Below are 12,070 nucleotides of genomic sequence, written 5' to 3' on the forward strand. Positions count from 1 at the left end.
TGTCACATTCTTTTCAACTGAATAGAGTTGCACCCACCCTGCCATGCTACTTTTCACCTGCTCTGACTCCCATTTCACTGTGCCAAGTACAAAAAGACTTTGAAAAATGCAGGGTGAAGGCAGTACCAAGTAGACAGTACATGTCAGTGAACTGCACCACCTACTTTAAGACTAAAAGAGCTGTTAAAGCTATTAGAGTGTTTGCCTGTGTTAGCAAGCTACTGGTTTCTAGAGGTGTTTGTTTGTTTTTCATGTGGCATTATATGGCTGTTTGCTGAGCATCTTTCAACATGTCTAAAGATAACTTGTAAAACCCTAATAGGATCAGCACAGGCATTTATAGTAAAGTCTGGGATAAACAAAGCTTTATCTGAGAAAACAGCCACTGGCTAACTGTACTAGTGTAATTTATGGAAGATCAGTGAAGTGGAAACCACAAGTGTACTTGTGAACTCTATACAGTGATTTTATGAGTTGCAGGCCATTTCAAGTTTGAAAGAATCAAATGAAGTCACAGGAAGGAAAGGAAAAGAGGCAAGGAAAGTGAATGTTTAATAAAGCCTGATTTATACTATGGAAGAAGTAGAACGTTTTCTTCTGGACGTACTAAAGCACCCTTGAAGAACAAAGCCGGCATTTTTACTACACATGGCATCGTTTTAAAATTAGTTAGTTGAGGGTGACATCCCTTGGTTTAACGTATTGTTCCAGCCAAGTAATGCAGGTCTTTCCCTCCACAGATCACAGCTTTTAGCACTGCATCATTTCTTTGCCTCATTACACTTGTAATGTAGGCCCCTTCCACTTTTGGTGACAAGCTATCTGACCAATTTTAACGACAGTAACCTAGGTAACAACTCCTCAGCTGTGTAGGGTTTTTGTATCCAATCGTTATCTTAAAGTAACATGAGAGCATTTCTTAAAACAATTTTTTCAATGCTATTTTCATGAGTTGACGAAGCAGTAAATTGAAAATAAAAGCAATACTTTAGAGAAATAAATTAGATTAATTAAATAATCCTTTAAAGGGGTAAAGCATCAAGATACCATGTTGGAAACAGCCTAGAGTACGGCTAATGAAATGAAAAATAATTATTCGGATTCTTAGTAAATATAACTTGATATTGAACAATGGTATCAATGGTGTCCCGCTATTAGGGCTGCCCCCTGATAGTCGACTAACTATTAGTTGATGAGAAGAGTCTTGGTCGACCAAGTCTTGATTGGTCAGATAAAAAAACTCTGCAGGAAAACGACGAACACAGGTATTACCACTGGTTGGACCCTAGGTGGTACTATGGGATAAATTTCAGTAAACATGTTTATGGTTAAGCCTACACAATAAAGAAAGACACCTTGATTTCAAACTTTGAACTTTATTTTGAATTTATTTTAACTAAAAGTTCAAATGAAACTGGAAAAATAGAAGTGCATTTAAAATGTGTGTTGTTCAACTTTTTGAAAGATGGCTTTACGTGTGTTCTCTACCGGTTGGGTATTTCGTTACCAGGAAAATATATAATGTGTGAGAATAAATTAATTTAGTTTCCTCCTTCATGATATATATATATATATATATATATATATATATATATATATATATGTGTGTGTGTGTGTGTGTGTGTGTGTATCCAATTATATCGAAACCACAAGGCTGAGGGATTAGTGAATATTCTTGCTTTTGCAATGAAAATTAAATTATTTATTTAAAAAAAACGAAAAACTTAAATCAAATACATTTCTAAATTCAAATTGCACTCCAAACGAAATTAAAATGCAAATTAATAAATAATAAAGTGAAAAAATAATATATGTAACCACCTTTCCATGCAAGAATCCATCTAAACATGAAGACCTAAAAACAATTATAAATGTAAAAATAATAATTATAATGAAGATAATAATCACGGAAATATAAATCATGGTTTGTGTTTTTGTATTATTTTTATATAGTTTGTATTATTTGATATAGTTTGTATTATTTTACAGGCTGCAGATTGTATTCACAGTGACCTGCTCTGTGGAAATAAAGTGAACTGAACTCAAAGCATCTCCTGAACTGAGATGTCTGAAGTCATTTGCAGCATTCTCATAAAACATTTTTTTTTTAAATTGGAAGACAGAAACAAAGAGTGAGAGCCTTAGATGCGCGTGTTCCACAAGACTGTATGCCTCTGTATCAGTGTGTCATGCATGCGCATAGACGGCTTTTCTGTCATCTGTTCATAATAATATAATAAAGAGCGTTTCTTCAAGTGTGTGTCTTTGTGTCTACGGGCAAATTATTTGTAATATTAATTTGATAATAATAATAATAGTCTAATAATAATATTAATAATTTAATAGACTAATGGGAAAACGAGCCAAATATTGTCTTAACAAGGTAAAAGGCATCAGCTATTGGCGATCACTCTGACCATCGTCAATTCCGGAGATCAACATCTGTTTGCTCAACCCAAATGTGCATTTCTCTCTATAAATGAACTACATGTTCAGACAATCTCTTGCCGTTTTTTGGACACATTCAGGATCATTACCGCTTTTGCCGTTGTTGCTATGGCTCTCTTTGTGCGTGCGCTTGTAAAAATTATATTTTAAAGGCTCATTATTGCGGTTTAGTATTTCTCTGTAATGTAGAACAGTGTTAGCAATGTTACTGATAACATTCTTTCTCAGACCTGGAACTTAAACCATTTTCTGATGCCCCCCAACATATAAGCATTTAAATTAATATCATAAACGTGCGACGACTAGTAGACTAATGGCTTAAATGAACGACTACTAGTCGACAAGGAAAATCTTTGGTAGGGGGCAGCACTACCTACTATATTAGCATATATTATTTGGTCTTATTTGGCCAGCTTCTTCTTGTGGTCCATGAATTTAGGCCAAAATACCATAGAGTTTGATTGGACCCACCAGTTGAGAAACACTGTTCTCATTATATCACTGTTGCCTGCATTTTATTGAAGCAATAAGCCACTTGAGGCCATGCGTTATGGGGGTTTTAAACGTGAGAACATCTATGTAGTAAAATCACTATATTACACAGTCCCGAGTGGCTTTAATCAAAAGGACAAAGTAAATAAAATTATCCGGATCCTTGATTCTGTGTGCGGTAGGGTATTGTGTTTTAGGTTTAGTTCTGTAAGAATACACAGTTCACTTGCAGTCATATTTTTCCACTATTTCACTGCTGTACTTCGGTCTGCTGAACTAGAGTGACCCATAACAGATGGAAAACACATATAAAAACAAGCAAGTGCGTGTGTCTGTCCACGTCTAATGATGGGGATGTGCGTTTGCATGTCTGGATGTTTATGTGTTTGCTGTCATACTTGCTGCTAAGATCAGTTCCCCGTGCAGACTGTAGGTCATAAGCGGTTCACTTAGACTCCTGAAAAAAATACAAACGCACACACGTAATATATCAAATTACGAAACATTAATTGTCGATGGTTCACCCCAAAATGAAAACTGTCATCACTATCTCATGTCCTTTTTTGAAACACAAAAATAGATACTTGGCAGAATGCCCAAGATGCTCTTTACTATACAATGAAAGTCAATGGGAAAATTACAATCTTTCAAAGCTCTTAACTTTACAGTACGTCTGGGTGCTTTCATATATGGAACATTAAAAAGTCATTGACGATTGACCACAAGACATTTCAGAACCATTTGATGTCACCGACTTTAAACTTAGATGCAACATGTCTTGACACGCCATATTTGAATGTACCCGAATTAGATTTGGGAACTAAAGTGTCAATTTTTTGTAGCAAATATCGGTCTATTCCTTGCAAAAAGGGATCGACTACAAAAAACACAGTATGGCACATTAACTGTTTTGTCTACTTGCATGGTACTTTTATAATTTTGTTTTGTTTTTATCATTTTTGGAGCTGCACATTCTCAGTACCTATTCATTTTCATTATATGGAAAACTGTAGAAAACAGTAGTCAGAACCTAGATGTCAGTCATAAGGGTTTGGAACAACTTGAGGGTGAGGAAATTGTGACAGAATATTTATGGGAACAATTCCTTTAACATTCAAATAAAACTGTGTGTGTACTCCCCTTACTCACCGTAGATAGAATTTCAAGGCACTAGTAATGGTCTTAATGTCCAAATCATTAGAACTGAAATCTGCATCACCTGGACACTTCGGGTCTAAAGAGAGAGTGGAGGAGATATAAAGACACGGAGAGGGAGAGAGAGGGAGAAAGAGTGAGATGAATGGCCTTTCTCAGAGGGCTGTTGTTGTTCAGTATGTGGGCATGTGTGTCGGGGAGTTTGTTACAACTCAAGGTCACTCTCATGGACATATATCTCTGCTTTGGTGTTCCATCGCAACGCTAATTGAACGCTACTAAAAAACTCAAAGAGCTCACTCCAACTTAGGACTTAAGAGCCATTCAATTTATCGTTCACACAAAATGTGAAAAGTTACTTGACATGAGATTAAAGACTTGTATATTAGCTTGTAATTGTTGGTGAGTAAATCTGGTTTAATAGTTTACAACTGTTTGGACATCTACATTCGCAAATACACCACTGGTCATATGAAATGAGTGGTCTGTATTTGCGAAAGAGTGGTACAACTGTGTGTGAGAGCATGCTTGTATGTATTTCCCCATACACACATGGCAGATGTTCTTTTGGCCATTTCCTCACCAAAAAATGCATTCAGAAATTTTTGTACTTGAATGTTGCTGCCGACCGTCCTGTAAACTCCTTCCTGAGTCAGCCCTAGCATAAAAAAAAGAGAGAAGAAGAGAGAAAACAAAATGAGAAAGTAAGAGAAACTGATATAATCATTTATAAAGTGAGAAAATGGAAGAACCTGGCATACCCCAAAAAACGACAGAGAAGCAGTGGAATTGGTTCACATTCATTTCGTGCTCAGCCGTCATTAGCTGTAGAATAATCTCAAACGATAGCTTGCCAGAGTTTATTGATTGTTAATGTACACCATGTTGTTCCAGACGATGGTGCTGGACTTTAACGCCTGGGTAAATCTGTGTAACAACATACTCAGAGTCTGCCGAACGCATACATCAGCACTTAAAACACAACCGTTTGCACACTCGCCTCCTCTAGTCAATGCTACGGTTCGAATAAAAGCTTCTTAATGGGAATGAGCAACATCTTAAATCATTTTTTTTACTGTCTTGCTGTAACAGTATCTAGCGTCGTAAAATTAAAGACCAAAATGGTCCAGTGCATTCAACCTACGGTCCACACAAAATAGAAAATAGTGAAAGAGGGAGAGGTTGTACAAATGCCTGTCTGTTAGCATATTTTTACCTTTTAATTTGTACAGTATATCGATAATAAACATTGATATTAGCATGTTTCTAAGTGTGAGTTTCAGATTCTTTGGCCATATCAGCAGCTGGTCAACAAAACAAACACATTCTGGAGGTTTTCTATTTACAATTGTCTCAAATGTGCTCTCAGCTCTTGACATGCTCAGACAAACGCTAACAAAGCACTGCTGCCCTCTGCAGGGCTTGTCGAGACATTACATAATAGTGACACTGGGCCTTATCAGAGACTTTTTAGCAGAGATTGGGCCACTTCTATTAAAATGAATGGGAGATATTTGAATGGTCAACGGATGTAGATAGGAAGTTCAGCCTTACAGGTAAAAGAGCCAATCACCTTTTAGATACAGATATCAGCAGCCAATCAACTCAATAACGGATATGCACATTAGTTACCAAGCCAGAACATTTTGTTTTTTTTGTGCAATCTTAGGTAAAGAAGCACATTTTGTGATACCAGTGTTTGAAATATGTTCTTTGATCATATAGATATGAGCTGACTGTCATGCTGCTTGTTAACACTGAAAAATGCTGCCCAGTAGCATTCCAAAGATGGTCGCAAAGTGAACTGACATTCATGAAACATAAATCCATTCTTGCAGAAATTGTTGCAATGAACTGAATACAACAATTTACACATTAAATTTTTTAAGACATTTGTTCTGCTGGTGTTTCATGAAAGTGGCCCAGTTTTAGTCTTTCCCATATCTATTTATTAAAGTTTGCAGGTTCAGAATATGGTGGCCACGAAAGTGCATAAAAAAACACAGAGTTGATATTAAATCGCCCACAATGGACTTAACCAGTAACCCGGAAAGCCAGCAATTTGAGAATAGATAAGAAACATATTTTTCCAGAAACTAAAATAAGTGTAACTGATATTATGTTAATCTAAGGAATAAATGTGATCGCACCTTTCGTTTCCACAAAGTTGATGCATTTTCTGACAAATTTGAAGCCCAGGCCATTCAGCTCCACTGAGGATAAATAATAATAATAAAAAAAGAAAAATATTACACATAAAGAACACAGTTCATCATTACTATATGCATTTCTCAATAAGTTACTTTACACTATTTAGTGTGTTGCACCTGTTTTGCTGCATTTCTAAGTACCATGCATTACTGTGGTATTACAGTTCCATATTTTTTTAGACATGTACTAATAAAAAAGTACCATGTAACTACCATGTTTTTTGGACATGTACCATGATAGCACCGTGTATTTTTGGAAGAATTTTGAAGTACCAAGTATATTATCAAAAATACCTTTGTATTAACATCTGATACAATCACTGTACCATGTTCTGTCACACTTTTTATTTCTTTTTTACAAGGATGGCATTATGGTGTTACCATGGTTTTTGGACATGTATCATGGTAGCTCAATGCAAATAACATGATAATGAATATGCTAATCATTTAGTACCTGTACCTCATTCAGTACTATGTTATAGTGCAAAGTCCCATGGTATTACCATCTGATACTATCACTGTTCCATCTACCAACACTGTACATACCCTAAATGTAGATAAATAGTGATAAATAATAATTTGAGAATTGAGAATAACAGAGCCTAAATGTCCTTTAAGTCCTCATAAATAGGTAATAAATAATAATAAAAAAAAAAAGAAAAGAAATGTTAGTAACTTTTTTGATACAAATAAGCATCTCTGATAATATAATACTCCCATATCCAAATTAATCTTATACTTACTCTCTGCCTGCTTTTGTATTGGAGAATGATAAATCTGAAAAATGTGAACAACAGAAATGACTCATGAGGTAAGTATCAGAAAAATGATCATATACATACAGTAGGCTGACAGTGAGGGGTCTTGAGAGAGGTGTGATAATGTTTTAAAAAATACGCACTGGTTCTTTCCCATCCATGGCCTCGATCCACTGCTTCCTGTTTGCCTCAGAAATAGCCTGGAGCAGCACAGGGCTGCACCTATGGAAACACAAAGCATGGACACACTGCAATGGATCTCTGAATAATTAAAGCCTCGTCACTTGCATGCATTTTCTCCAATATCAAACAAATGCCTGTACTTCACTGAGAGCGCAAACAACCTTGAGAATGAGTAAATATCATGGACGTGAGCCTGATGCGGAGTCTCACCTTTCGTTTGTCTCAATGTCAAAACAAAAGCGTTTATCAATGGATTCAGTTTTACGGCGAATGCAGGACTTCAGTGTGAGATGAGCTGTGGTCTGACAGAGACACAGAGAAAGAATATGACAAAAAGGGGCTTATACTTTACATAGTAATGTTTATTTCCCATACATTCATCTGTAATAATGTTGCACCTGTTTGGTCCCTGTTTTTTGTTCCATTGGCAACATAATGAATAACTTGCTGTCCTTGAAGTATTTACAATAATACTTCACCCAGGTAACACCCAGAGCCCCTAGAGAAAGAGAGAGAGACAGACAGAAAGATTGACAAATACAGTATTCATTAACATTTGTCCTCTGTTTAGATGCTGCCCTCTAAAATGCCTTTTCTTTTACACAGAAATATTTTGTTATACGATTGGATAACTAAATTAATATTCTGGCTTACCTTTAATTTAAAGGGGTCATGACATGAGGAATCAAATTTCCCTTGATATTTTGACATATATGAGGTCAATTTTTGTCATTTTTAAAGGACATTACATCTAATAGCAAACATGCTTTTCCTGAAGAATTGTGTATGAAAGGGCTGTAACAAAAATGCACATTTCTGCTTCTAAACCTTCTAGTCAGCTTTAAACATGATCACTTTCCATTTAAACACACTATGGGATGAGTTAAAGTTGTTGTCTATGGTAATCACCATCATCCCACACATGTAGTACACTTGCATTAGGATGCAGGAGCACTCACATTTCTCCTGTACGTAGAGGTATCCCTCCATGGTTGGCTGCTGGCCTTGTCTAATACAGATCTGTGCCGGCTGTTTCATCCGCTTCATTAGCTCTTCCATCTCCTCTCTGGTGCTCTCAAAGTGGTTACGGGTCTATGACAACAACAGATGCAGTTTTGATGCTTAACAATCTGCATTTAACAAACTTATTAAGTTGTTGCATTAGTGGTCCAATATTTTCCATTTTCTGCACTTTTCAAACCAGCATGTTTACAATACCACTAGAAATATAATAATTGTGGTGGTGTCTTGGCAAACATAAGTGAAGTTTTGTTGAAACTGCCTGAATTACTAGTGACTATGTGACTTTGATGGTCATGGAAGAATCAAACAAAATAGTAATGTTTTGCACTCATGCAAATAAAACATCAAAAGTGTTTGAAAACTTTAAGGGGGTTACATTATTAAGGTTAAATTTTTGTCCATCTATTATTGAAGATTAAACATTTTATTAATTATATGTAGTAATTTTTGTAAAGAATCATTAAGTGAAAAATATAAATATATATTTCTGACACATTTTTCTGTGGTGGCGCAAATGAAAATGTTTGTAGGGAAAGTTTAAAATCTGAACTACTGGCTTGACCAAACCTTAAAAAAAATCCTTATTGTTGAGTTCTGAAAGACTCTTAGGAAAAAAAACATGTGCTAGATGACTACTCACTGATATTCAGAAAGTACAAAGACAGAGTCGAGGTCAAATCAACAGACCCACATATTGATCGGCTCGTGTTCAGGTGCTCTGATCAAGCGATTATATACATTAAGGACAGAGTGATTATTGACTGGTGAAGTTCTCACATTCTGTAGGCTGAGCTGAAGCTCCTGCTTGTAAGGAAGAAAGTCCTGCGTCATCTCCACTGTCAGATTATTCAGAGTTAAGATGCTCTGCAGAAACGCCAAAACCTGTCAATCACACACATGGACAAACCCATACAAGGATAAACACAACTAATAGGAAAATAACATGCTTTAATCAATGCTAATGTTAGTTTGAATAAAGTCAGTATGTGTGTTACAGTCTAGTTCTCATCCGTGCACCTGCAGATGTCTCTACAAACACACATCTGTTACTACAATACACATACGGCATATAAATATAGGAGTGAGTATGTGTGTGAGTGCTTAAGGAAGAGGATGTTCACACGCACAGGCTCCACAACATCAAACTTCCTGTCTTGAACTTGTTGGATCTGGAACACATACTCAACAGACGACTCGTAAAATGCCTGACGCTCCTTACCCAACAGTTCATCGGACTGCAAACACACACACGTAAAACACACATAAATAAACAAAGCTCCACACATATATGTACATAGTAGACATGTCAAATAGAGATTTTGCTATACTGTTTATATCACGGTACATATATTTGTGTGGCTATCAGTGGGAAGGACTGCTTTACGTTTTTTATATGTGAGAGCAACAAGGAAAAGGCAGTAATAAAATACAGAACGAGGCGTGTCCCAAATAAGTCAAGAAAAGGAAGACCCTGTTGTTAAAGTCTGTTGTTTGGCACAACCCAAAGTTGAGTTATGTGGTTTGTAGTTGCTGAGCAACATCACCACATGATGTATTAATTATAAAATTCAAACTATGTACCTTCACAGGTGTGCACAGATTGCATATTTCTAAACTGCTTCCAAGGTGGCTCATCCAATCAGAATTTTAGAGTCAGGGAATTCAGACAGGTATTAAAACTAGAACTATATGTTTTGTAAAATACGTTTTAGTATTTTTTGAGTATTTTAAGTGTTACATAGCTGTTTTTGCACTAATGTGAGACTTAAAATGTATTTATTTTTAAAAGAAAAATCTTATATTTTAGTTTGCTTCCATAAAGTTCTAAAATAAAGGAGAAAATAACCAAAATAACTACAATACATTTCCAGTTACGTGACATAGAATTTTATATAGTTTTTACCATGATAAAAGATTCTGGTCATATTGCCCAATAGGGCTGAAAGGATTAGTCGACATTATCGACAATGTTGAAAATAAAAAAATTTTGATAAATATGTTAATTGTCGAGAAGTCGTTTGATCTCATTTAACGTAACATGAGATCACATTAAACTGTAATGATGACACATGAGAGCAGCACTGCAGCTCGCGCCTAACTGAGGAGAGGAAGAATTACACAGATCACAGTCCAGATGCACACTAACATTTCCAAACAGCTTCAGGTGATGTAGATTGCAAATTATGATTTTGTCCTCTTTATTGTTAGTAAGCATGTTTAATCCAACCTTTTAAGTCGGTACACAAGCTGAATAATCAGTTAAGAGCTTATGATTCATCTTTGCAATAATTGGCGAATTGTCGAATAATCATTTTAATAATCGTTAGATTAATCAATTATTAAAATAATCGTTAGTTGCAGCCCTACTGCCCACCCCTATGTTCATGTTATTTTATCATTCATCTCTACCTCCTGTAGCTGTGTCTCCTTTTTCTTTGATGACAGGTTCACATGTTTGTCCAACTGAGAGTAATACTTCTCACTCTCCTTCTCAAACTTTTTTCGTCTCTCCTGGAAACACAACATACAAATAAAAATCATAAGTGGAAGTGTTCCAGTGAGCAAATTGTAAAACCCAAGGTGCACTAATGAACTTTCTGTTGGCTAAACCAATTCTTAATAAAAACAAAACAGAAAAGAGACCATATAAACTTGTAACTGGTTCCTTATGACCAATAATCTCTTTGAGTGGCCATACTGAAACATAACTTAAATGTTAGTGAGATTTCCGTAATGTGAACTGAAGCGCATTGGCTTAGCCTGATCCAACTGAGAGTCGTTGGGATTTTGAAACTTTCCATGTGTCATTTTTTTTCAATAAATTATCTTCTTTCCTTCTTAACCGCAATGGTTTGTAATTCCTCCTACCTTTCTAATAGTTTTTCCATGGAAGCTTCGATAGCTGACAAAATGTTCCATTCTAGAGTGTATCGGTGAGTGGCTCAAACCTAAAGTTCTTCTTAACTTAAAGTTCTTCTGAAAATTCTCTCATCATTTACTCACCGTCATGCCATCCCAGATGTGTATTACTATCTTTCGTCTGCAAAAGAAAATGTTTTGAATAATATTTCAGCTGTATAATATTTTTTAGTTACACTGTTAACTTTACCCCTAACCCAACCCTTAACCCAAAACCTAACTCTAACCCCTAATCCTAACCCTATCCTTACTCCTAAACCTATCCGTGCCTCAACCTCAGAAGCAATAAATGAGGTAATTTTACAGAACAACATGTAGTTACACAGTCAATACATAGTCTTGTATGTATTTCTTGTTAGTACATAGTAGTTAAGACCACCTAAAATAAAGTGTGACCAATCTGTGTTCCAGTGAGGCACTTACAACGGAAGGGAATGGGTGCCAATTTTTGAATGTTAAAACACTCTCTGTTTCAAAAGTTTAGCCACAAGACATAAAGGATATGTTTGTACAAATTATTTTAGTTTGATAAAATCCCTTACTAACCTTTTCTGTGTAAAGTATTCAATTTTACAACTTATTGACCATAATGTCAACAAACCCTAAAACCCAAAAATGAATGTAAAAATGACATATACACAAGTTTTAACAGAAGAATTAATGCAAGCGCTTTAAAAATAATAAGCTTTACATTTCGGTTTAAACCCTCCAAAAATTGGCCACATTCACTTCCATAGTTATAAGGAAAAGGGATTCAAAATAAATTTTTGAGGTAATTAACATTATGCCAAAAATGCTGTTGATTGAGCTTAACTTGTATTGAACTCGGAACATTCCTTTAAGTAATTTTTTACTATAAATCTCCTTGTATGACCAGCCTCG

At 35.6% G+C, this 12,070-nt stretch overlaps 1 protein-coding gene across 3 annotated transcripts in view; it reads right to left on the reverse strand.

Annotated features, from left to right (window-relative positions):
* Nucleotides 1–12,070, reverse strand: part of LOC127640510 (oligophrenin-1-like) — a 46,357-nt gene that overhangs the window by 24,725 nt on the left and 9,562 nt on the right. For all 3 annotated transcript variants that reach the window (XM_052123125.1, XM_052123118.1, XM_052123134.1), the window contains exons 5-16: nucleotides 10,679–10,780; nucleotides 9,397–9,504; nucleotides 9,047–9,151; nucleotides 8,206–8,338; nucleotides 7,645–7,745; nucleotides 7,457–7,548; nucleotides 7,207–7,285; nucleotides 7,049–7,082; nucleotides 6,246–6,308; nucleotides 4,679–4,753; nucleotides 4,090–4,174; nucleotides 3,339–3,397 (exon numbers count right to left, since the gene is read on the reverse strand). In XM_052123125.1, the coding sequence (XP_051979085.1) occupies nucleotides 3,339–3,397; nucleotides 4,090–4,174; nucleotides 4,679–4,753; nucleotides 6,246–6,308; nucleotides 7,049–7,082; nucleotides 7,207–7,285; nucleotides 7,457–7,548; nucleotides 7,645–7,745; nucleotides 8,206–8,338; nucleotides 9,047–9,151; nucleotides 9,397–9,504; nucleotides 10,679–10,780 (1,036 nt within the window). The remainder of the gene's footprint in view (nucleotides 1–3,338; nucleotides 3,398–4,089; nucleotides 4,175–4,678; nucleotides 4,754–6,245; nucleotides 6,309–7,048; nucleotides 7,083–7,206; nucleotides 7,286–7,456; nucleotides 7,549–7,644; nucleotides 7,746–8,205; nucleotides 8,339–9,046; nucleotides 9,152–9,396; nucleotides 9,505–10,678; nucleotides 10,781–12,070) is intronic.

The sequence above is a fragment of the Xyrauchen texanus genome, chromosome 4 (genome assembly GCF_025860055.1).
Source record: "Xyrauchen texanus isolate HMW12.3.18 chromosome 4, RBS_HiC_50CHRs, whole genome shotgun sequence".
NCBI classification, from domain to species: domain Eukaryota; kingdom Metazoa; phylum Chordata; class Actinopteri; order Cypriniformes; family Catostomidae; genus Xyrauchen; species Xyrauchen texanus.